The sequence below is a fragment of the Trachypithecus francoisi genome, unplaced genomic scaffold (assembly GCF_009764315.1).
Source record: "Trachypithecus francoisi isolate TF-2019V2 unplaced genomic scaffold, Tfra_2.0 Lachesis_group3, whole genome shotgun sequence".
Classification (NCBI taxonomy): domain Eukaryota; kingdom Metazoa; phylum Chordata; class Mammalia; order Primates; family Cercopithecidae; genus Trachypithecus; species Trachypithecus francoisi.
The window spans coordinates 158,578,390-158,603,204 of NW_022681468.1; the positions used below are offsets into that span (position 1 = coordinate 158,578,390).

The 24,815-nt window shown below is 42.7% G+C and overlaps 1 protein-coding gene across 1 annotated transcript in view; it reads left to right on the top strand.

Annotated features, from left to right (window-relative positions):
* The window catches only part of OTUD7A (OTU deubiquitinase 7A), a 386,019-nt gene that overhangs the window by 265,925 nt on the left and 95,279 nt on the right, over positions 1–24,815 (top strand). Inside the window, exon 5 of the mRNA XM_033190705.1 lies at positions 17,557–17,736. Coding sequence (XP_033046596.1) covers positions 17,557–17,736 — 180 coding nt within the window. The remainder of the gene's footprint in view (positions 1–17,556; positions 17,737–24,815) is intronic.

Consider the following 24,815-nt stretch of genomic DNA (forward strand, 5'->3'; position numbering starts at 1 on the left):
TTTAGGCAATTGTAACATAGTGGTATTTGTATATCTAAACATAGAAAAGGTAAGGTGTTGCATTCTGAAGTTACAAAAGCTATGATGTCACTAGGTAATAGGAATTTTTCAGCTCCACTGTACTCTTATGAGAATACCATTGTATATGTGATCTGTCATTGACTGAACTGTCATACAGCACGATTGTGTGTGTACATATGTGTGTGTATAATTATAACTTGCTCTTTTACTCAGTTGATATATATATATATATATATATATATAACCAAATTGAAAGGTTTTTTCTCAAAATTATTATCCCTTTATCATAAAAATGTACTAATTATATTTTATATTACTATGAGATTGATAGTTTCGATACCAGTCTTGCAGAGTAACACAAAATAGTTATCATTCAATACTAAAACTGAATGATTTACTTTTCTACATCATTTAGCCAGTTGTTTGAAATAGTTGAGTACACAATTTATTTTAGCTTTTGGATGTCTGCATATTCATTAAAAACAACCAACAGGAGCCAGTTAGTTACCCAAACAACCACATCCACCAGGCATTTAGGTAAACTGAGGCCCTGAGGTTATTAGTATAAATTCATTGAAAAAATGCCAACAGAATGAGAAAATACAGGTGGGCATGGTAATGCACACCTGTAATCCCAGCACTTTGGAAGACTGAGGTGGGCAGATCCCTTGAGCCAGGAGTTGGAGACTAGCCTGGGCAACATGGCAAAATCCCATCTCTACTTAAAAAGAAAAGAAAAGAAAAGAAAAGCCCAGTGCAGTGGCGCACCTGTAGTCCCAGCTACTCAGGAGGCTGAGGTTGGAGGATCACTTGAACCTGGGAGGTGGAGGTTGCAGTAAGCCAAGATCATGTCACTGTACTCCAGCCTGTGTGATAGAGCGAGACCCTGTCTCAAAAAAAAGGCCCCAGAAAAACAAACTGAGAAAATACAAGTCACTCCGGATCCTACTCTTTAAAGAGAATCCCAAGGATATTTTGATGTCTCTTCTTTCAGTTCTCCGTACAGATATCCATATACACACATGTGTGTGTAGATGCAATATGTATGTATGTATATGTATACATACACAGGATTTGTAGTATACATCTTTTTCAAATGTTTGAGGTAGAAGCAACTAGCTGTTTCCAAAACCTGTCCTTCCTCTCTCTCTGCCTAAGCAGGCTAAGAGGCCTCATGTCCCAGGCTCCCTTGCACTTCAATGTGGCCGTGTCACGCACCCCACCATGGAACAACAGAAAGAGTGGCATGTGCCCTTCTAGGCTGGCCGGTCATAGCCTGCTTGAGGAGGTGAAGTTTGAGGAGAGTCTGCAGTGAAGCCAGGAGGAAGAGGCCCTCCTCCCCTCTGAGTAGCAATCCCTGCCCTCCAGGCTGCCATAGTCCCTGGAAAAGCAGTCTCCGCTGCGAGGGACTTCCCCTACCCCTGCTGGATGAGTGGGCTGCTGCCGCCCAGGCAGCCTTGGAAGCCACGTGTGGAAGATGGTACCTGGATCCCTGGATGAGTGTGTGGAGCGGAACCATCAGAGGCCTGGACTCCACCCTGGACTGCTATGTGCAGAAAGGAACAGGCCTTTTGTCTTTAAGCTCCTGATGGGAGGCAGGAGGCTCTGCTGAGTGCCACAGTTTAACCTATTCTGATTCATTATTTCTGTTAAATATTGAGATAGTACAAAATTAATTTATCAGAATTAATTATGAAAATTCCCAGCTTAGAAAGTGTGGGGGCCGTGGAATTTGTCATTAACTTTGACATCCCTTTGTGTTTCTTGCTAACCTATCATGTTGCCTCCCCCTTGGAAACGACCACTCACCTGAAGTTTGTGTTTACCTTTCCCTTGCTTTCTCTTAGCGTGTTGCCATGCGTGTCTGCACCTGTAGTCAATATGTTGTTTAGTATTGCATGCTTTGGCCTTCATATAAATGGAGCCAGACTGCATGAATCTTTAGGAACTTTCTCCTTTCCTACAACAAGATATTCCTGAGACTCCTCTGTGTTGTTGTATGGAATTAAATTGCTTTTCCACTGCCACGTAGCATTCCATTGCTTGAATAAACCAAATGTATTTGTTCATCCTACTTTTGATGAACATTTGACTTGTTTCTCTTTTCTGCTGTTATGAACAGGGCTGCTGTATGCATCTTTAGTGGCTGTATGCGCATATGGCAGATGTACGGGCATTTCTGTAGGGATTATACCTACAAGTGGGATTGCTGGATGCCAGGACACAGGGCATTTTAGATTAAAAGGTCAGTAAGAGCCTTTCTGATGAGGTGATAGCTCAGGAGAGACCACAATGAAGTGAAGGAGAAAGAGTGCAGATATTCTAAGAATGCATAATCCAAGCTGAAGAAACAGCGAGTGTTAGGGCCCTATGGCGGAAAGCCCTGGCCAAGGTCAGAGTGGCTGGAGCCCAAAGAGGGACAAAAGGCGAAGTCACTTGGTGCCTGGGACCAGATTGCCAAAGGCCTGGAGGCCATGGGGAAGACTCTGAAGTTATTTGGAAAATGATTGGAAGTCCCTGGGGTTTCAAAGGAGAGGAACATGACAAGATTTACATTTTCTTTTTTCTTTCTTTTTTTTTTTTTGAGACAGAGTCTCAGTCTCTGTTGCCCAGGCTGGAGTGCAGTGGCATGATCTCAGCTCCCTGCAACGTCTGCCCCCTGGGTTCAAGCGATTCTCCTGCCTCAGCCTCCCGAGTAGCTGGGATTACAGGCACCTGCCACCGCACCTGGCTAATTTTTGTATTTTCTTTTTCAGTGGAGATGGGGTTTCACCATCTTGGCCAGGCTGGTATTGAACTCCTGACCTTGTGATCCACCTGCCTCAGCCTCCCAAAGTGCTGGGATTATAGGTGTGAGCCACCGCACCCGGCCAAGATTTACATTTTCAAAGGGCCACTCTGGCTGTCCTGTGGAAAACAGGTGACAGGGCACACCAGGGTGGAAGTGAGGAGAAGAACCAGGAGCCTCTGGCAATCATCCAAGCAAGAAATGCAGCCAAGCTACGGTAACAGTGCTAGAGATTTTGATTATGATTAGATCAAGAATGCATATTTTAGGTGAAGCTGCAAGGACTTGCTGATGTGAGGGTAACAACAGAGTCAAGCATGATACATGGATCTTTGGCTTAGGCTGTGTTAGGCTTGGGATGCTTTTAGATAGCCAAATGGAGGTGTTGAGTCGGGAGGTGGATGTGCAAATCAAGAGTTGGCCTGAGGACAAAACTCCAGGAGTCATCAGTATTTAGATGGCATTCACAGTGAGCAGCCCTGGCAGGCAGTGCAGGGGGAGAAGAGCGGTGGTCCTGGGGCTGGAGCCCTTCAGCAAGCAGAGGCCAGAAGGAGGAGGAGGAGGACCCAGGAGGGGAGACCCAGCTGAGCAGCAGTGGAGAGGGGGCAAGTCAAGGGAATGTGGCATCCCAGATGCCAAGAAGAGCATGGCTGAGGGAGTGGCTAGCGCTGAGTGTTCCTGGGGTTGGCAAAGTGCAGGCCATCAGTGCTAGGGACATGGGTGGTGTAAGGGGAGTGGTGGGAGTCAGGGAATGAGGGGAAAATGAGATGAGGGGGCCAATCGTAGGAGCAATGGCAGAGGAGCCTAGGGTTTTCCCTGGTGATGGCCACATGCACGCTTCTTGGGGTTTCCAGCCGGACGTCTGAATAACAGCAGAAGCCTCTATCCTGTGTTGTTTTTAAACTTTCAGACTCTTCAGACTTACACGGCCCCTTAGAGATGAACCTCAACCATCTCTCCTTAACATTGCCAAAACTGGGACTCAAAGAGGAGGCAGAAGTTGCCCAAGGTTACAAGGCAAGCTCACAGCAGGGCTGCGGCCAGACCCTGGCCCCTAACACTCCCTGCTGTTCTGACTCCCACCCCGGAGTGAATGCATGTGGTACCCACAGCCCTGGCAGGCTGCTGTGCAGAAAACCCTGCCCTCAGTCCTTGCTATCTAATACACCAAAGCCATGCTGTAAATTGATACATACGTGAGCTAGTCACACTGTATGTATGGAATTTAGACTTTCATTTAAGTTCAGGGTTAATTCATTTAAAGAAATTGACTGTAAAAGCTGAGGCTAAGCCTCCCACCCATCACATCTGCGCTGTCTGCAGTCTTTATGTTCTGCCTGCATTTCCCTTCTTTGGTCATTCTATCCTGGAGGAAGGAAACCGGATAAATGGATTCACTCCTAGAATAACAGGAAGGGTTAATAGTAATCGTAACTGGCGGGAGCCTTTCTCCATAGGGTGAACGAGCGTAGCCTCACCTTCAGAATTCCTGCTGAGGGCCCATCCTGACCCCAACTGCCTTGCTACTGTTTTAATGTATACGTTTATATTCACATGCATATGTAATTTTGCATGAATGGCGTCATAACATATATATCATTTGTTTCTAGAAAAAGTCTTCTTTGTTGCTTGGCTCATCCCAATCCCTCCTTCCTCTCTCTATTCATGTCATTACAACTCCTGGAAACCCACGTGAGCAAGCTAGTGTGTGTTCTCCCATATTTTTCTCCAAGTTCAAATAGTGGTCTGTAGACACCTGTGTACATACACATCTTTATGTATACACATATATGTATACACATATGAATATAGCCAGGGCTCTTTCAGGGGCACATGAGAATCTGGAGGTTGCAAGTGAGAAGGATTTTCAGACCACCACTTAGAGGCTTGCGCCCCAGCTGGAAGGGTGGGAGTGAAGGGCAGGGAAGCCACAGATAGAAACACGTGACTGACAGGTCAAGCTCAATCCCGGGGATGCCGGTGGGGACGCTCTGTGCTGTCACAGCCTACCGCCCCAGAGCACCGAAGCGGCTCACCCACGCAGGCCCTCCTGGGCGCAGCATGACTCACAGGCAGAGCCACTGTCACCATCTGGGCTGCTGAGGATGGGATTCCCCGGAGCTGGGCCAGAAGTAGTCTGTTTCTGCTCACAGCTAACCTTGGCGTTCGAAGACTTCTCCTGCTGCCTTCCAAGCCTCACATGAATGTTTCTCGCTTGAGAACCTGGAGCTTGTCTGGAAAGCAGTTCTGGGAAGTGCCATTCCAGGCTGTTCCCAAACTACGCAGAGGAGAATGAAGGGAGGGGAGAGGTTGAGCACAGGCTCTCTGGCACCATCCACCCCTTTTGTCAAAACCTCATCCATCCGTATCCTTTGGCCCGTATCTAACCAGCAAGCAACGGCGGTAACATCGCGCCCTGCTGATTCTCCTCTTCTTGATACCACTGGAAATGTGCACGCTTCTCACCAACAAGGGGAGGCACAACGTCCGATAAGTCACCAAACCCATCTTGAGTTTTGTTCATTCGCCGTCTAGATCACTCACAACCCATTTCTGATCAACTATGGCTTAGAGACTGAATTGAGAACTTCATGTCTCCTCATCGATAGGTCTTATGGCATATGACGAGGAAGGGAGAGGGCGCACAGGATTTCCGTACTCCAACAGATAAATCACCAAACCAGAGGGAAATAGGCAGACCATCATGATCTTGAACACTGCACCTTGCAGACTCTGGCTGACATGTCTGTGACCGTTTTCCACTGTGACAAAGATACGGTTTGGAGTAGGAGCTTATGTTGAAAAGGGAAGCAGAGCATAAAAGTTTGGAAAATTTGCAGTCTGATAATGCAGTAGAAAAGAAAAACCCATTATCTGGGGAGAAATTCAAGCCAGCTGCAGAAATTTCTATAAGTAACGAGGAGTCAAATTTTAATCGCCAAGACAAGGGGGAAAATGTCTCCAGGCATGTCAGAGGTCTTCACAGTAGCCCCTCCCATCACAGCAGGCCTGGAGGCCTAAGAGAAAAAAAATGGTTTTAAGGGCCAGGCCCAGGGTCTTGCTGCTCTGTGCAGTCTCAAATCCAAGCCATGGCTAAAAAGGGCCAATGTAGAGCTCAGGCCACTGCTTCAGAGGGTGCAAGTCCCAAGCCGTGGCAACTTCCACATGGTGTTAAGCCTGCAGGTGCATAGAAGTCAAGAAGTGAGGTTTGGGAACCTCCACCTAGAATTCAGAGGATGTATGGAAATGCATGGGTGTCCAGGCAAAAGTTTACTGCAGGGGCAGAGCCCTCGTGGAGAACCTCTGCTAGTGCAGTGCGGAAGGGAAATGTGGGATGGGAGCCCCCCCACACACAGTCCCTACTGGGGCCCTGCCCAGTGGAGCTGTGAAAAGAGGGCCACCATCCTCCAGACCCCAGAATGATAGATCCACCAACAGCTTGCACTGTGCACCTGGAAAAGCTGCAGATACTCAGTGCCAGCCTGTGAAAGCAACTAGGAGGAGGGCTGTACCCTGCAAAGCCACAGGGTGGAGCTGCCCAAGACCACCTCTTGCATCAGCGTGACCTGGATGTGAGACATGGAGTCAAAGGAGATCATATTGGAGCTTTAAGATTTGACTGACCTGCTAGATTTTGAACTTGCATGGGGCCTGTAGCCCCTTCCTTTTGGCCAAGTACTTACCCATTGCATGTACCCCCATTGTATCTAGGAAGTAACTAACTTGCTGTTGATTTTACAGGCTCATAGGTGGAAGGGACTTGCCTTGTTTTGAGACTTTGGACTGTGGACTTTTGAGTTGATGCTAAAATGAGTTAAGACTTTAGGGAACTGTTGGGAAGGGATGATAATTTTTGAAATGTGAGGATATGAGATTTGGGAGGGGCCAGGGCGGAATGATATGGTTTGGCTGTGTCCTCACCCAAATCCCACCTTGAATTGTAATAATCCCCACGTGTCAAGGGCAGGGTCAGGTAGAGATAGTTGAATCATGGGTACAGTTTCCCCCATACTGTTCTCATGGTAGTAAATAAGTCTCACAAGATCTGATGGTTATATAAATGTGAGTTCTCCTGTACAAGCTCTTGCCTGCCACCAATGTAAGACATGACTTTACCCCTCATTCACCTTCTACCTTGATTGTCAGGCCTCCCTAGCCATGTGTAACTGTGAATCAGTTAAACCTCTTTCCTTTATAAATTAGCCTTGGGTATGTCTTTACTAGCAGCATGAGACAAGACTAATACAGGTGTCCTCCTAACGTTCATTTTGCCCCGGTATTGTGCAAATGCAAATGCAGTCTCTGCTATGCAACCAGAGTAATTTTCTTAAATGCAAATACTTTATTTTCTTGATTAAAAATCTCATCAAGTTTCACTCCTATTGAAAACACCTCAGTGACTCATCTTTGCCTTTGAGGTCAAATCTAAACCCCACTGTACAATTCCTGCAAGGCGTCTCTCTCCTGGCATCTCATCTTCCCTACTGTCCTGCTACCATCATCCTAAGCAGACCTCTCCTCCTGCTGCTGTCCACTTCATCCACACTTAATGACCTCAGTACCTTGAATGTGCTTGCCCATTCTACTTCCAGGTTTATCCAGATGCAACTTTCTGTCCAGTAACACCCCTCTCCCTGCTCACCCTCCTGGCTTCTTTGCCAAGACAACTTTTATTCTTCTTTTTGATCTCAGACAAAAAATGACACTTCCCCCAGGGAACCCCTTGGATCCCAAATGATGGTGGTTCTTTCCTAGATATCCTGGTGGAATCTATACTTCTACCTAGCACATAGTTCCCCCTGCCATTGTTTGTTCTCCTGTATTTTTCCCTACATTATTTAGGAATGCGTTGGGCTCCAAGTAATGGAAAACTCACAAAACAGTGGATTATGTGGTACAGATACATACACATGCACTCACACACATACTATATATAGTGTGTATGAGTACACATATATACTATATGTAGAGAGAGTATATATGTATTGAAACTGTGGATTAGGGGAGCTATTATATGTGTGTGCATGTGTGCATGTGTATACATGTGCATATATACATATATACATACACACAGGCACATACATACAATAGCCCCGCTTATGCACGGTTTCACTTTTAAAGGCTTCAGTTTTACCTGCAGTCAATCACGATCTGAAAATATTAAATGGAAAATTCCAGAAATCATAAGTTTTAAATCATGCACCATTCTGAGTAGCATGATGAAATCTCACCCTGATGTGAATCATTCCTTTGTCCAGTGGTCCAGGCTGTACATGTCACCCACCCATTCATCACTAAGTGGCCATCTCAGTTATCAGATCAGCTATCCTGGCATCACAGTACCTGTGTTCAAGTAACCCTTCTTTTACTTAATAGTGGCCCCAACGTACAAGAATAGTGATACTGGCATTTTGGATAAGACAAAAAGAAGCCATAATGCGTTTCATTTAGGTGAAAAGGTGAACTTTCCTGACTTAAAGAAAAAAATATTTTTTATTACAGTATTTGTTGCAATATACTGCACCTGCACTGTGGGCCTGCTGCTTTTTCTGCCCAATCCCCTGACAAACTTCCTGCCTCACGTTTTTTCCTCACATTTTTCCAGGACCTGACCTTCTTCAGATATAAACCCCTTGTAGGTTTATATGAGTTGCAAACATTTTCCCAAGTTGACAGCTGTCTTTTAACATTTTGTGTGTATTTGATTCTCTTTGGGGCTTTTCATGGTCAACGAAAAGAGTCAAACTCTGTAAAATATTTGGAGAGACATTTGGAGCCAAATATGAGTGACCATGGCCAATGACACAGGCCTCAGGAGATCCTAATAACATGTGCCCAAGGTGGTTGGGGCACAGCTTGGTTTTATACATCTTAGGGAGACAGGAGACATCAGTCAAATACATTTAAGATGTACATTGGGGCCAGGCATAGTAGCTCATGGCTGTAATCCCAGTGCTTTGGGAGGCCAAGGCAGCAGATCACCTGAGGTCAGGAGTTTGAGACCAGCCTGGCCAACATGGGGAAACCCTGCCTCTACTAAAAATACAAAAATTAAATGGGCATGGTGGCAGGAGCCTGTAGTCCCAGCTACTTGGGTGGCTGAGGCAGGAGAATTGCTTGCACCTGGGAGGCAGAGGTTGCAGTGAGCCGAAATTGCACCACTGCGCGCCAGCCTGGGTGACAAAGTGAGACTCTGTCTCAAAAAAAAAAAAAGAAAGAAAGAAAGAAAGAAAAAGGACATTGTTTGATCTGGAAAGGTGAAACAGTGCAAAGTGGGGGCTTCCAGATTATAGGTAGATTTAAAATTTTTCTAATTGGCAGTTGGTTGAAAGAGTTATCGATAGAAAGGAATGTCTGGGTTGTGATAAAGAGGTTGTTGAGACCAAAGTTTTATTATGCAGATGAAGCCTTCAGGTGGCAGGCTTCAGAGAGAACAGATTTTAAATGTTTCTTATCAGACTTAAGTCCAATTAGATGTTAAATGCTGGGTGTTAAATGTGGGTGTTAAATGCTGGTCAGCTTTTAAATGCTAGATGTTAAACGTGGATGTTTAAATGTTAAATGCTGGATGTTAAATGCTGGTTGGCTTTTCCTGCATTCCAAAAAGGAGGAGGGCATAATGAGGCCTGTCTGACCCCTATTTCCCACCCTGGCCTTCACCAGTCTTTCCGGTTAAATTTTAGGGTGCCCTGGCCCAGGAGGGAGCCTATTTAGATGGTTGTCGGGGGGCCTTCGAGTTTTATTTTTGGTTTACACCATTATGTTCCATTGTTGAGTCTGATCACAAACCAGTCATTGAGGCGGTAGAGTTCCTGCCAGTGTCTCAGAGTGCTCCTTCCTCCTCTTTGTACTTACTTTTCAGAGTTTCTCTGGTTATTCTTGCTTATTTTTTTATGTGAATTTAAAATCAGCTTGTCTGATTCCAAGGAAGGAAAACAAAAGCTGCTTCTGTTTTTTGTTTTGTTTTGTTTTTACTGGAATCAAATCATATGTATAAGTTAGAGGAATAAATTACAACATTAAGTCTCCTAAACTAGGAACATAGTATTGTTGATGGAAAAAACAAATTATGTAAAATATTTTAAAAGGTTTATTCTGAGCCAGTATGAATGACCATGACGTGGGGAATAGTCTGAAGAAGTCCTGAGAACAAGTACCCAAGGTGATGAGGTTACAGTTTTGTTTGATACATTTTAGGGAGACAGAAGTTACAAGCAAAGACATGGATCCATACATGTAAGGTATATATTGGTTCAGCTTTAAAAGGTGGGACATCTCAAAGATGCTTAGAAAGGCAAGGAATGGGGATGGTCACAGGTCATAGGTGGATTCAGAGAGATTTTCCAATTGGCAGTTGGTTGAAAGAGTTAAGCTTTGCCTAAGGATTTGAAGTCAGTAGAAAGAAATGCTTGAGTTAAGATAAAGGGATTGTGGAAGCCAACATTCTTGTTATGTAGAGGCAGCCTCCAGCTAGCAGCCTTCAGAGAGAATACATCGTTAATGTCTCTTTTCAGACCTTACAATGTGTCAGACTCTTAGTTAATCTTTCCTGCAACCAGGAAAGTGCTAAGTGCGTTAATGGAGATTCTCGACAGATGCAAATTTCCCCCACAAAGATAGCTTTGCAGAGCCATTTTAAAATATGTCAAAGAAATATATTTTGGAGTAAAATATATTTGATTTCATTCAGGGTCTATTATCTGTCATGTGATGCTGTCCCAGAGTCAGGTTGGAATTTGGTATCTCATTGCCACACAGTCTGTTTGGTCAGTCTTAGGATCTGTACTTTAACATGAATGCTGGTCAGTTGTGTCCAGGAATTCAGTTTTTCAGGTGTCTCTGGGGTCCCCTGGGCCCAGAGAGGGTTCATTTGGTTAGTTGGTGGGGATTAGGATTTTCAGTTTAACTTGTATGCCCTTGAGGAATACTATAAGTTTTCCAGATTTATGTTGTTGTTGACAAAAAGATTCAAGCTCTGTAAGACATTTGAAGAGATTTATTCTGAGCCAAATATGAGTGACCAATGGTTCATGACATAGCCCTCAGGAGATCCTGAGCACATGTGCCCAAGGTGGTCAGGGCACAGTGTGGTTTTATACCCTTTAGGGAGACATGAGACATCAATCAATATGTGTAAGAGGTACGTTTGTTTGGTCTGGGAAGGTGGGACAACTTGAAGTGGGGGCTTCCAGGTCATAGGTAGATAAGAATCAAAAGTTTGCTTTCTTTTGGGTCTTTAATCAGCCTTTCACTAAATACACAATTTACATGAGAGAGGCAGGTAGAGGAATAGTCACTTATGCTTTAGTCTGACTCAGTAAATCTGAATTTTTACATAAACAATAGGGCAGAGGAAGCAACCAGATATGCATTTGTCTTAGGTGAGCAGAGAGATGACTTAAGTATCTCCAAGATGACTTAGAACTCTAAGACAGAACCTAAGAGTTCTGCCTGTCCTTTGTCCCATACCGGTGGAGATAAGCTATCAATTTATATTGCCAGGGTAAAATGCAACAGAACTGTTTTAGGGCTCTGAGGCCCTAAAGGAAGATCTTGAAGCCCATAAGGAATTTCCTTGTGAGCAAATTGTGAGGGAGGTATGTAGTGTTTTTTATCTCTGTAGCTCTCTTATTTAGAAATAAAATGGGAGGCAGGTTTGCCTGACACCCTTTGGCTTAGTGATTTTGGGGTCTTGAGTTTTATTTTCCTTTCATGTTGTGTATATTTCTTTTAAATATATCCCTCACTACTTTATCATTTTAGTTGCAATTGTGTATGGAATATTCTTCCATTATGTCTTCTAACATCTTTTTCTTCACAGATAAAGGCTATTTATTTATGTGTGTTAATTTTACATCCAGTGTATTAAGCACTAATGCTCTTCACGGACTAGATCCAGCTCTCTGACTCCTGCTTGTGGGCACGTGGGAGGGTATAGTTCCTGGGCCCCATGTTTGGATGGGAGCCTGTGGCTAGTTCTTGCCATGGATTGTAACAGGTGAGATATCACCTCTGGACTAGAGTGTTTGATTGTTGATGGGAGATGCTCCTGGCTTTTATCCTTATTCCACAGTCATTGGCATAGAGTGGCTGCTCTATGAGCCTGAATCCTGGAATGACAAGGTATGTCACAGAGCTCAGTCAACCCATGGTGGATGTATGGAACAAGTAAAAAGTAAACCTGTGTTGTAACAACCTCTAGGATTTGGAGGCTGTTTGTTACCATGTTGTAGTCACTCCTGCTATTTATGGTGCGCTCTAGGTAATTGTGTTTGTCAGTGTGGTGATCTTAGTGTTTCATGGTAGTTTCCGCCGTATAAAGTTTCTGCCTTCTAATTTACTATGCAGATATTCATACCTCTTATATCTTCTGTTTCCTTCTGTACTTTGGATTTGTTTTAATCAGGTGTGCAGATATGGAAATTATTATTATAAAGGAAGAAGCTTGTTCCTCACAATTCTCTGGAAGCAGGGTGCATGACCCAACACACAGAGCCACATGGGCAAGCCCTGTTTCTTTATGTCTGTTTTATGTTGGCTACTTGACTTATTTTTCGTGTTTATCATTCTTACTATGCTATCTGTAGTGTGTTTTCTCTTTTCTCCCTTATACTTTAACTTCATTTCTAAGACAATTTGACTCCTTTTTGCCCCTGAGTTTAATCTGTTTCTGTTTCATAGTCAGGAGGCAGAGGGAGCAGGAGAAAAACCAGAGCAAGAGCCTTTATTGCAGTTTCCATGGGAAGGATTGGGCAGAGCACGGCAAGCAGGCTAAGCTGGTTGAGGGTTGGCTCGTCTGAATAATTCCAGCAGGCCCAAGGTGGAGGGGCCGTTCTGAGTTATCTGGTACCTGGCCCTGGGCTGATTAGAGGAGGTGAATATCGGCCTGGAAGTGTAGGAAAGGCTGTGGTTGAGGGGTCTGGGCTTTGGATTAATGGGTTTGTATATGAAAGTGAAAGGCAGGCTTGCAGAAGAGTAGTTTGTTATCTCTAGGAATTTGCTAGCCCAAGGAGATGCAGCCTCTCCCAGGTCACAAAGGCCCCAAGATGTCAAAGCGTCGTAAAATACAAAGAATAAAAAACATGATTAATACACTTCATTGCCAATTGGACACTTTTGCCTTATGAGGTGGTTTTCCTCATCTTACTTAATGCTTTTTGGCCTGAATTCTACCTTGTTTGATACAAGATCATAACCTCAGTTTTGTTGTTATTGTTGTTTTGTCTTTGTCTTGTATACCTGATAAACTACTATCTATCTATTTTAGTTGTGACCTTTCTAAATCACTTTGCTCTAGGTGTGTCTCTTATGTACAGCAAATGATTCATCTTTCTTTTTAGAGATAATGTAAAAATCCTTTTCTTTAAATAGTTGTGTTAAGCCTACTTAAATTTATTGCTATGACAGATATGGTTGGTTTTAGTTCTGTCATAGTTTCTCTTTTTCTGTATAAATATTTTAAATGTCTTTCACTATGCTATCTTAGCTTTTTATTTTAGAATATCTTTCCTGATATTTAAAAAATTACGTTAATGGTTACTTTTTTAACCACTGGTATAACAACTATAACTACTTATAATTATGTTTATAACTAGTGGTTACATAAGTTTGCCTTTATGTAATATCCCATATCCCTTTTTCTTTAGACAATATCAGTTTATTCCCTGTATGCCTCAATAAAACAAGCTTCTATCTTCTTCCTTCATTCTCCCCTCTCTTCTACCATCTAATTTAACCAGTAGTATATCTTTTGTCTGTTCTTATTGTTTGCCCTTCTACTATTAAATATGCTTACATGTACATATTTGACCTGTCAACTGTAGTTTTTTTTGTGTTTTTGTTGTTGTTGTTATTTTTGAGGCAGTTTCACTCTGTCGCCCAGGCTGGAGTGCAGTGGTGCAATCTGAGCTCACTGCAACCTCGACCTCCCAGGTTCAAGCAAGTCTTGTGCGTCAGCCTTCTGAGCAGCTGGGACTACAGGCGTGTCCCACCATGCCCAGGTAATTTTTGTATTTTTAGTAGAGACAGGGTTTCGCCATGTTGGCCAGGCTAGTCTCAAACTCCTGGCCTCAAGTGATCTGCCCACTTCGGCCTCCCAAAAGTATGAAATACTGCACCTGGCCTGACCCGTCAACTGTAAACATTATCTTTGCAGTCTCATGTATAACAGCTGAGGCATTGCAAATTTATTCTGCTTTTAAATTCTACCATTTTTGTTGATTATGTCATTTTCATTTTGATACAATATTGATATTCTTCATCACCTGTATCTCTACCTTTGCTTTTCCTTAGATGTGCAGTTAAGAAAACTTACTGCTGCCTGACTGCTCCTTTGCCAAACTCTTATTCATCTCTTGATTGGCTGGAGTTCATCCTCTAGTAGTTTTCTCAAAAAGTATCCATTTGAGAAATGTTTTCTGAACTATTCATGTTTTTAATGGTTTGTCTACAGCCTTTATACAGAAAAGAGTAGACTGGATGTACATAAAACCTTCTTAGCTCATATTGCTTTCTTTCCTCAAGTATCTTGTAGATATGGCTCTATTGTCTTTTGGCATTGAATGTTCCTGCCAAGAAGTATGTTGCCAACCTGATTTTCTTTCTTTTTTGCTTACATATTTAAAAAATTATCTTTATCTTTAAAAGAGGATAATTTTTAAAGGATATATGTTGGCATTGACTATACTAGAACAGTTTCCTTATACAGTATGACCTTTAAATATGTAAAAACAAATATTTCAAAAAGTTTGTTTTTTTAATTAAAATCTTTCAATTCTTTTTTTTACTTTTCCATTGTTTTAGATTTCTTATTTGGGGCTCCAATTATGAGTATGTTGGATTTTTTTTTTTTTACGTACTTTATATCTAACATTTTTCTTTAACCCTGTGTTTCTTTATTTCTGTTTTGTCTACTTATTTTTCATATTTATCATTCATTCTTGCTATGCAATCTGTAGTCTGTTTTCTCTTTTCTTCCTTATAGTTTAACTTCATTCCTAAAACAATTTGACTCCTTTTCCCCCTGAGTTTAGTCAGTTTCTGTTTCACCTTCTCTTGTGAGTTCATGTATATCTGATTTATAGCTTTTCTTCAGAGCTATGATAGTTTTGTACTAAGTTAAAGCAGCTCATCCCTCTCTGAGTGCCAAAATACATATGTTAAATTTAACTTGAAATCCACTGCCTCTTAAGACAATGAAAAAAAAACCAAATGATTTAGAAGTTTAAGGCATAAACATTTTCAGCAGTAAGCTGTGCTAGAGATTGTAGTTCTTACCATGAAACCTGTGCCTGCTAGTAATCCAATAACTTGCTGTTCGGTGATCATCAGAAATTGAGGCATTCTGAAAGAAAAACTTCACAGGCAACTTCCTCAGTCTTTGAATTCTTTTGGTTAAGGTCTTCTTCCATACAGTTATACTGTCTTGCTGCTTGGAGGAACTATTCCAGGAAGAAGGAACAGAGTAAGCAAATACAGAAAGACGGGACAACAGGAACATAGTTTGAAGATCTGCAGGAGAAAAGGAATATTTTGAGCTGCGTGTATTGCTATCCAAAATAAATTAGAATTCTGAGCATATAGAATTAGATGAGGAGAACAGAAACTGGATAGTCAGCTAATATCTGCCATAGTCAAGATATTTGGCTTTAAAACTTAGGATGTAAGTTGTAACTAGAATTAAGCTTATTCTCATAGAGATGGACTTAATCTTCAAAGGAGGATATAAATTAAGAGTAAAGAAGAGCAAGAAGAAAAATTAGGGGAATCCATGTGTTTTAAGGGCAGGAAGAGGCAAAGGAACCAGTGAAGGGATCGTAGAGCATCCCAGGGTGCAGGAGAAGAGGAAGTATGAAAATATCCATGTTAGAATTAGGCCTCTAGTGCCCTCCATGGATTTTACGGCCGCGGTGTGTTTGGGACATGGCGTTAGTAACAGTCGAATGAGAACCTCACAGAGTATAGGTAAATCTGTGCAGAAGAGAGTAGAACCTAGCAGTTGAATGCATTAGCAAGGTGGGGATGGAGAGTGGGGATCCAGGTGAAAAGGGTAAACTCTGGTTATGAAGGGTCATGGTAGGTGGGCAACGTAGAGAAGGAGGTGTGTCAGCAACCAGGAGCCGTGATGCCCAAAGCTGGGTCAGGTTCAAGGGAGCGATAACGTCAAAAGCTAAGGTTTGAATCAAGGCAGATCTGTATTTGAATCTCAGCTCCATCACTTACTCACTGGCTTTTAACTCTGAGTGCTAGAAGTTAAACATAAAACAAAAACCTATAATTAATGAGAATAATGGTAACTACCATCTATTAAGCACTTTCCGTAAAGGAAGAACTTTACAAACACTATCTCCTTTTCTCATTTAACCCTCATAAGAGTTCTCATTAGATGGACTGTGTTATCCTAGTTGTACAGGAAGGAATGCAAGGCCTTAGGTGATGAAATGATATATTCACCACCAGAGAATTAGTTAGAAGGTGGAACCAGGGCTCAAAACCAGGTTCTAGAACCTGTGTTCTTGACTGTTCTTCTGGGTTGCGTTCCTTCCCAGAAGTGAGTATCCCGGCATCAGGGACATGTATCCTGTGGCTGCCCCACTCTTCCAGCCTCAGGTTTCACCATGGGCCTCTGCGCCTTTCCTTCTCATCCTTACTTGATGTGACATCTGTTGGGGTTCCCAGTAACTTAAAATGCAAAAGATGAGAGGGGAGCTTATTTTTTTTTTTTTTTTTTTTTGCTCCTTAAAATTAAGGCTAACTTTTTAATTCTTTAATTTCTTTTTAAAATGTTTTTAATTTTTAATTTTTATGGATACATAATAGTTGTACCTATTGACGGGGCAGATGTGATATTTTGATACAAGCATATAGTGTGTAGTGATCAAATCTGGCTAATCAGGCTATCCATCAACTCAAACATGCATCATTTCTTTGTGTTGGGAACATTCCAAATCTACGCTTCTGGTTATGTTGAAATATACAATATTGTTAACTATAGTTGCCCAGTCGTGCTCTAGGACGATGCCTAACTGAATCGGATGCAGTGTGTGACACTCCTTCCTGCTGTTACAAGTCCACCGACTCTCAGAGTCGGGAATCAGAGTGCCCACGCTGCCTCCAACTCCCCAGTGTAGCTGCACCTAGCGCTACGAAGTGCCAGTCCAGCACCCCGTGTCGGGGTGTGAGCCCTGGTGAGTGTGTACCCATGCAGGGCACACCTGCGCAGCCTGGCATCGCACCCGGTGCAGGGCTTGAGCTTGGAAGCCTATCTCCTACCAACACTCACTAACAAGAGAATCCCTCCCAAGCTTCTGCTTCTCTCATAGTAAGCTTAAAAAGTAAAACTCTGAGCAAAAGCCCAAAGAAACGTTGAGAATTATTTCAATTCATGTTTCTTTATTTGACGCTTTGTTCCCCTCAGAGAGTAAGCTCTACAACTTGATTTTCACAGGCGGATGTGATAATCAGGGGTGCAATGTTTAGGGGTGTGTGTGTGTGTGTGTGTGTTTGAACCTAAAGGCTCTGAGACTGTGTATAGTCACATATTTTAGATGGACGTCACTTATGGGTATGAAATTCTACTTTTAGAGTCATGCAGAGGGCCATTTTCCCCTTTGAAAAATGAGAACTACTGGTAGAAAATTCATTAGTTTATGTCCTCATGGGAAACCCTTCTTGTCACGGTTCTTCTCTATGATGAGACCATTATTCATGCATTCGTATTGTCACCTCTTGTCACTTCTTGTCCACAGGCAAAAACTGGGACCTGACGGCCGCTCTAAGCGACTATGAGCAGCTCCGCCAGGTGCACACAGCCAATCTGCCGCATGTGTTCAACGAAGGGAGGGGTCCCAAGCAGCCAGAGCGAGAGCCACAGCCCGGGCACAAGGTGGAGCGGCCCTGCCTGCAGAGGCAGGACGACATTGCCCAAGGTACCGCTGAGGGACTGAGCCTGGGCACAGCTGCCCAGGCCAGTGCACCGCAGCTCGCAGGTGGGTTGGGTGGTACAAAGAATGGTGGGGTCATCACCTCCCAGGTGCAGACAAATTGGACTCTCAGTGCCTTCTTCCTCACACTATGCCGAAATGTCCTTTGTTGCTTCTATCCATGGCTCCAGCCTCTACCTCAGAAAAGCAGAAAAATGAGTCTGATTTCCTAGGACCCCAAAAGCCCAATAAGCGAGTAAAAGCCAGCATTCCTCCTGGAGTCCTGGTTTTTTCAGACCAAACATCTCTAGTTCTTTTACTTATTTCCAAAGTAACAGTCTCCACGTCTGTTCAGCGCCACATTTCTTGCCCCATGCGCTCCATCTTCTCTATCCTTTTTCTTCATTATGAAAGTAAGACATGCTTATTATAATAAAGGAAACAATACTGAGGTATATGAGGAACACTTAAGAACATTCTCCTGCACACCTCCCAGATCTCATCAGTATAATGACGACTGATAACATCCTGGTGGTCTCCTCCTGCTCCTCTTGCTATCTTGTTCAAAATCAAACACATCAGAGTCAAATGCACAGCACACTGCAAAGTGCTTGTTTTCACTGAGCAGGAGATGATGAACATAATCTCTTAATAGCTACGTTTTACTCTATAATGTGTTAATTTTTAGATCGCTGCTGTATTCATGGTGATTCTGTTTTTGCTTGGGTTTTTGTCGTTGTTATTATTTGTTAATTGCCACTGCAAGCAATGCTGAAAGAAACATCTTTATACCTGTAATCTTACGTACTGGTGCTTTTGTTCCTATAGGTTTGCATTCCCAGAATGGATTTGCTGTGCCAACACATATGTGTTTCTAGCTGAATAATTTTAGGACTTCTTTCCTAACATATTTCTACTCACCATGTGTGAAACTGAGTGTTTCCCTTCATTCTTGCCAGCACTGGATATTACAATGTATGGTGTGTTTGGCCATTCTTGCACTGCTATAAAGAAATACCTAAAGTTGGGTAATTTATTTTAAAAAGAGGATTTATTGGTTCATGGTTCTTCAGGCTTTACAGGAAGTATGGTACTGGCATCTGCTCAGCTTCTGGGGAGGCCTCAGGAAGCTTACAGTCATGCAGAAGGCAAAGGGAACAGACACTTCACATGGCCAGAGTAGGAGCAAGAGAGAGTGAGTTGGAAGGCAGAGGTGCTGCATACTTTTAAATGATCAGATCTCATGTGAACTCAGAGTGAGAGCTCACTTATCACCAAGAGGATGGCCCAAGCAATTCATGAAGGATCTCCCCCCACCCATGATCCAAACACCTCACACTAGGCCTCACCTCCAAGATGGCGGATTACATTTCAATATGAGATTTGGGTGGTGACAAATATCCAGACTATATCATTCCACTCCTGGGCCCTCACAAATCTCATGTCCTTCTCATTGCAAAATACAATCATGCCTTCCCAGCAGTCCCCCAAAGTCTTGACTTGTTCCAGCATTAACTCAAAAGTCCAAACTCTCGTCTGAGTCAAGACAAGGCCCTTCCACCTGTAAGCCTGTAAAATCAAAAACAAGTAAAATCAAAAACAACTCCCAAGATACAATGGGGTCTAGACATTGGGTAAACATTCACATTCCAAAAGGGAGACATTGGCCAAAAGAAAGGGGCTCCAGGCCCCACACAGGTTCAAAACCCAGCAGAACAATCATTAAACCTTAAAGCTCCAAAATAATCTCCTTTGACTCCGTATCTCACATCCAGGGCACACCAGTGCAAGAGGTGGACTCCCAAGACCTTGGGCAGCTTTGCCCCTGTGGCTTTCCAGAGTTCAGCCCCCACTGCTGCTCTCTGCTTGCAGCTTTTCCAGGTGCAGGGTGCGAGCCACCGGTAGATCTACCATTCTGGAGTCTGGAAGGTGGTGGTCCCCTTCTCACGGCTCTACTAGGCAGTGCCCCCATGAGGACTCTGTGTAGGGTCTTCCGCCTCACGTTTCCCCTTCGCACTGCCCTAGTGAGGTTGTCTGTGAGGGCTGTGCCCCTGCTGCAGACTTCTACCTGGACACCCGGACACCCAGGCTTTTCCATACATCCTCTGAAATCTAGGCAGAGGTTGCCAAACCTCATTCACTCTTGCATTCTACATGTCTACAGATTTTTAACACCATGTGAAAGTCACCAAGGCTTATGGCTTGCACCCTCTGAAGCAGCAGCCCGAACTGTATCTGGGACCTTTTGAGCCAAGGCTGGAGCTGGAGCAGCCAGGATTTAGGGAGCAGTGTCCCAAAGCTGCACAAGGTAGCAGGGCCCTGGGCCTGGCCCCTGAAACCATTCTTTCCAACTAGGCCTCTAGGCCTTTGATGAGAGGGGCTGCTGTGAAGGTCTCTGAAATGCCTTAGGGCCTTTTCTCCATTGTCTTGGGTATTAGCACTCACCTAACTCCCTTTTTATTATACAAATATCTCTAGCAAGTAGTTGCTCCTCAGCCTGCTCCAATTCTTCTGAAAAAGCTTTTTCTTTCTTTGCCACATGGCTAGGCTGCAAATTTTTCAAACATTTACATTCTGCTTCCCTTTTACATTCTGCTTCCCTTAAATATAAGTTCCAACTCGTTTCTCTGCTCCAGCATCTGAATGCAGACTGTTAGAAGCAGCCATGCCACTTCTTAAATACTTTGCTGCTTATCAATTTCTTCTACCCCATACCCTAAATCATCAAGTTCAACCTTCCACAGATCCCTAGGGTATGAACAGAATGTAGCCGAGCTCTTTGCTTGTAGCAGGACGAGCAGGACGAGCCGCAGACAAAACTCCTCAGACACCAAGTTAAAGAAGGAAGGGGTTTATTTGGCTGGGGGCTTCGGCAAGACTCCTGTCTCAAGAGCCGAGCTCCCTGAGTGAGCAATTTCTATCCCTTTTAAGGGCTCACAACTCTAACAGGGTGTTCATGAGAGGGTTGTGATCAACTGAGCAAGCACAGGATACGTGACTAGGGGCTGCATGCACCGGTAATTAGATTGGAACAAAACAGGACAGGGATTTTCACAGTGCTTTTTTATACAATGTCTGTAATCTATAGATAACATAACCGATTAGTTCAGGGATCAGTCTCTAACTACCAGGCCCAGGGTGTGGTGCTGGGCTGTCTGCCTGTGGATTTCATTTCTGCCTTTTAGTTTTTACTTTTTCTTTCTTTGGAGGCAGAAATTGGGCATAAGACAACATGAGGGGTGGTCTCCTTCCTTATGCTAAGGCAAAACATGTGACATTTGCTCCAGTCCCCAATAATTTATTCATATCCATCTGAGACCTCCTCAGCCTTGACTCTGTTGTCCATTTCATTATCCATATTTTGGTCATAACCATTTAACCAATCCCTAAGAAGTTCCAAACTTTCCCTCACTTGCTGTCTTCTTCTGAACCCTCCAGACTTCCAGCCTCTGCCCATTACCCATTTCCTAAGTTGCTTTCACATTTTCAGGTACCCCTTGGTACTGATTTTCTATGTTAGTCCATTCTTGCATTGCTATAAAGAAGTATCTGAGGTTGGGTGATTTATAAAGAAAAGAGGTTTACTTGGCTCATGGTTCTGCAGGCTTAAAGGAAGCATGGTGCTGGCATCTGCTCAGCTTCTGGGGAGACCTCAGGAAGCTTAAAATCATGGCAGAGGCCAAAGAGGGAACAGGCACTTTACATGGCCAGAGCTGGAGCAAGAGAGAGAGAGTGGTGGATGGGAGGTGCCACACACCTTTAAACAACCAGATTGCGTGTGAACTGAGCAAGAGCTCACTTATCACCAAGGGGATGGTCCAAGTCATTCATGAGGGGTCTGCTTCTAATCCAAACACCTCCTACCAGGCCGCCCCGCCAAGACTGGGGATCACATTTCAACTTGAGATTTGGAGACAAATATCCAAACTACATCAAATGTGTTTATGTTGTTTTTCTACTCTGAAGAGTGGAAAATGGTGTCTTGTTTACACTCTCATCTTGCCATTTGCTTGTTAGGCCGTTGGATTTCCCCTTTGTAACTTGGCTGTTCATGTACGTTGTCCATTTTCTATTGACTAGTTTGCCTTTTCTTATCAATTTGTTGCTCTCTTTGTAATAAAGACTAAAACATATATTTCATGTGTGTGTGTGTGTGTGTGTTTCCCACTGTATCACTTGCCTTAGGACTTTCTTTTCAGAATGTTTTCCCATACACAATGTTTACAATATCTTGCTCTCATGGCTGATGAGCTTTCTCTCACTTTGGAAGGTTTCTTGGACTATAGAGTTATAGAGTTACTGAAATATATTCTTTTTTTTTTGAGATGGAGTCTCGCTGTGTCACCCAGGCTGGAGTGCAGTGGCACAATCTCGGCTCACTGCAAGCTCTGCCTCGCAGGTTCACACCATTCTTCTGCCTCAGCCTCCCAAGTAGCTGGGACTACAGGTACCTGCCACCATGCCCAGCTAATTTTTTTGTATTTTTAGTAGAGATGGGGTTTCACTGTGTTAGCCAGGATGGTCTTGATCTCCTGACCTTGTGATCCGCCTGCCTCAGCCTCCCAAAGTGCTGGGATTACAGTCATGAGCTACCACTCCCGGCCTGAAATATATTCTTATATTTAATTTAAATTTTGTTCTTTGAGTCTTTTCATCAATTTGAAATTTTTATGATAGCAAATAATCTGGTTTTGCTTTCTTCTGGATTGAGAGTGAGTTATTCAAGTACATTTCCCCACTGAACTGAACTAAAATGCCAGCCTTGCCTTATTTTAAATTCTCAGCATACCTGAACCTATTTCCATACTTTGTTCTGCCCACCCCATGGCTGCCACCCTGTTACACTTGACTCAGTGGTTTCACAGGGTATCACTCTCCGCTAAGCAAACCCTTCTATTGCTATGCTTTCCTTTTTTTTTTTTTTTTTTTTTTTGCTGTTTTTGAATATTTATTTTGCCATCTAAACCTTAAAATTATAATTCTGAGTGGAATTGGAATAGATTTTTATTTCATTTTAAAAATAATTTGCATTTGTAATATTGTTCTTCTATCCAAGAACATTATGTATGCCTCTCCACATATTCAGATTCTGTTCAGATTTTAGACATGGAAAAAAGAAACTCATTTTTTACTTATTTGTCTTTTATCCAGTGAGCTACATAAATTCTCTTATTAGTTCTAATAGTTTGTCCTAAGAGAATCACTTAGATATCTAAGTATACAGTAGTATCATCTGAAATAATTGTGTGTTCTTCTTCATATTTATACAATTAATTCAGTTTTTTATTTTATTGCATTAGGTAGACTCTCCTGAACTGTTGAGAATGAATGCTGTCTTTGTTTTTATTAGCTCAGCCCATCATTCAAGCTATATTTGAATCTATATCTTGGATTATTCTTGGCTGTTTATTCTGTTGTTTAGAAAAGCCATAATTGAGTTAGAAATTTTAATACATATTATCTATGTCTTCTCTGAGTTTCATCCTTTCTGCTGTATTTGTTTTGATGCTATCTTGTTAGGTATATGTATATTCATAATTTTTTAGATTATCTTGCTCTAGTATGTTTTTTAACCAATATTATAGGCTGTCTCTTTGTCAAGCCATTTGATATAATAGTTTTTATCTTGAAATCTGCTTTTGTTGATATTAAACAGCTACCCTGGCTTTCTATTGGTTCATATTTGCCAGAACTATCATTTTTTCTGCTGATATAATTTCAACTTTTCCTTATCCTTTCATGTTAAATGTGATTCTTGTAAACAACTTATTATTAGGTTTTATTTTATTATCCAATCCAAGAATCTCTGTCTTTTGAGTAGTTAATTCAGTCCATCCTTCTGCCCTATCTTCTCTATCTAATTGAATTTTTCTACTGGTTTGCAAGTTACACATTCTACTTTTACTCACATTGCAATTACTGCTATTCTATTAAAATCAATATTTTGGTTTTCTTCCTATTATTTTTAAAAACTTAACAACTATATTTTCCCCTGCAAAATACATCCTTTAATATGATTTTATGTTGTTCTGTCCTGCCTCTACTTGCTCTCAATCATATTTAGATACTTTTTGTTGCCTTTGCTTATTTAGATAACAATTAACTCCTTTATTCACATGTATTCATTTCTCTTTTGCAAAAACAAAAAACAAAAATCTTCCTCAAAGACTACTTCCAAAAAGAATTTTTGCATGGTGAATCTTCTAAGGCCTTGAGTGCCTAAAAAGGTTTACATAGTATACTTATATTTTCATTTAGTAGATTAAAAACTCTAGATTGAAATTATTTTCTTTGAACACTTTCCACTCCTTCCTCCATCGTGTTCTTGCAGCTTGTTCCTCATGTCTTCTAAGAGATTCACTTGACCTGATGTTTTCACATCCCCATTTATTCTGCACATGAATGCATTATTAGTCTCATTAACATTTTTTATCCCAAGTTAATTCTTTGTCATTATTATTATTATTATTATTATTATTATTTGCATTCTGATATTCTCTTTATCTCTTTGCACATATTTACTGGGCTCATTTTTTAATCTAGTCCTCCTGGCCAGTACTTTGTTGCCTTTCTTTAACAGTTTCCCTGGAAGCTCCTGGGGCGTGCGGTTATCATCCATCTTCACTTGTGCTGGAGCACAGGCTCTGGTGGGTGCTCCTCTGGATGAGAGGCGGGGAAGGGTCCTCAAGCTGGAGAGCCTTGGATGTTGTCATTTGGCTTCTAGAAGTTCCCCGCCTGTTCCCCTCCGCACGGCTGGATTATCTCCTGAGGGCTGCTCCCAGCTCCTCTCATCTAGAAAGTCCTTGTTTCCTGTAGGGACTGCCCCGCTGTGGTGTAACTGGCAAACTCCCCAGTATGTTAGGGAAAGGAGGGAAGTGGTGCTCGTGGTGACTGGTGCCCCACCCAGCTGTGCTCCAGCACCACCTGACGTTCTCCAGCTGGCACAGGGTTGGGGCTGGGGGATGATAGGGAAGGCAGGTCATGCTGGAGCCAAGCTGGAGAGAGGAAAAGCAGGACCAGACGCCCTACCCCAGGCCCTCTCCGTCGGCCTCACCCATTCCCACCTCCTGCCCCTGGGGGTCTCC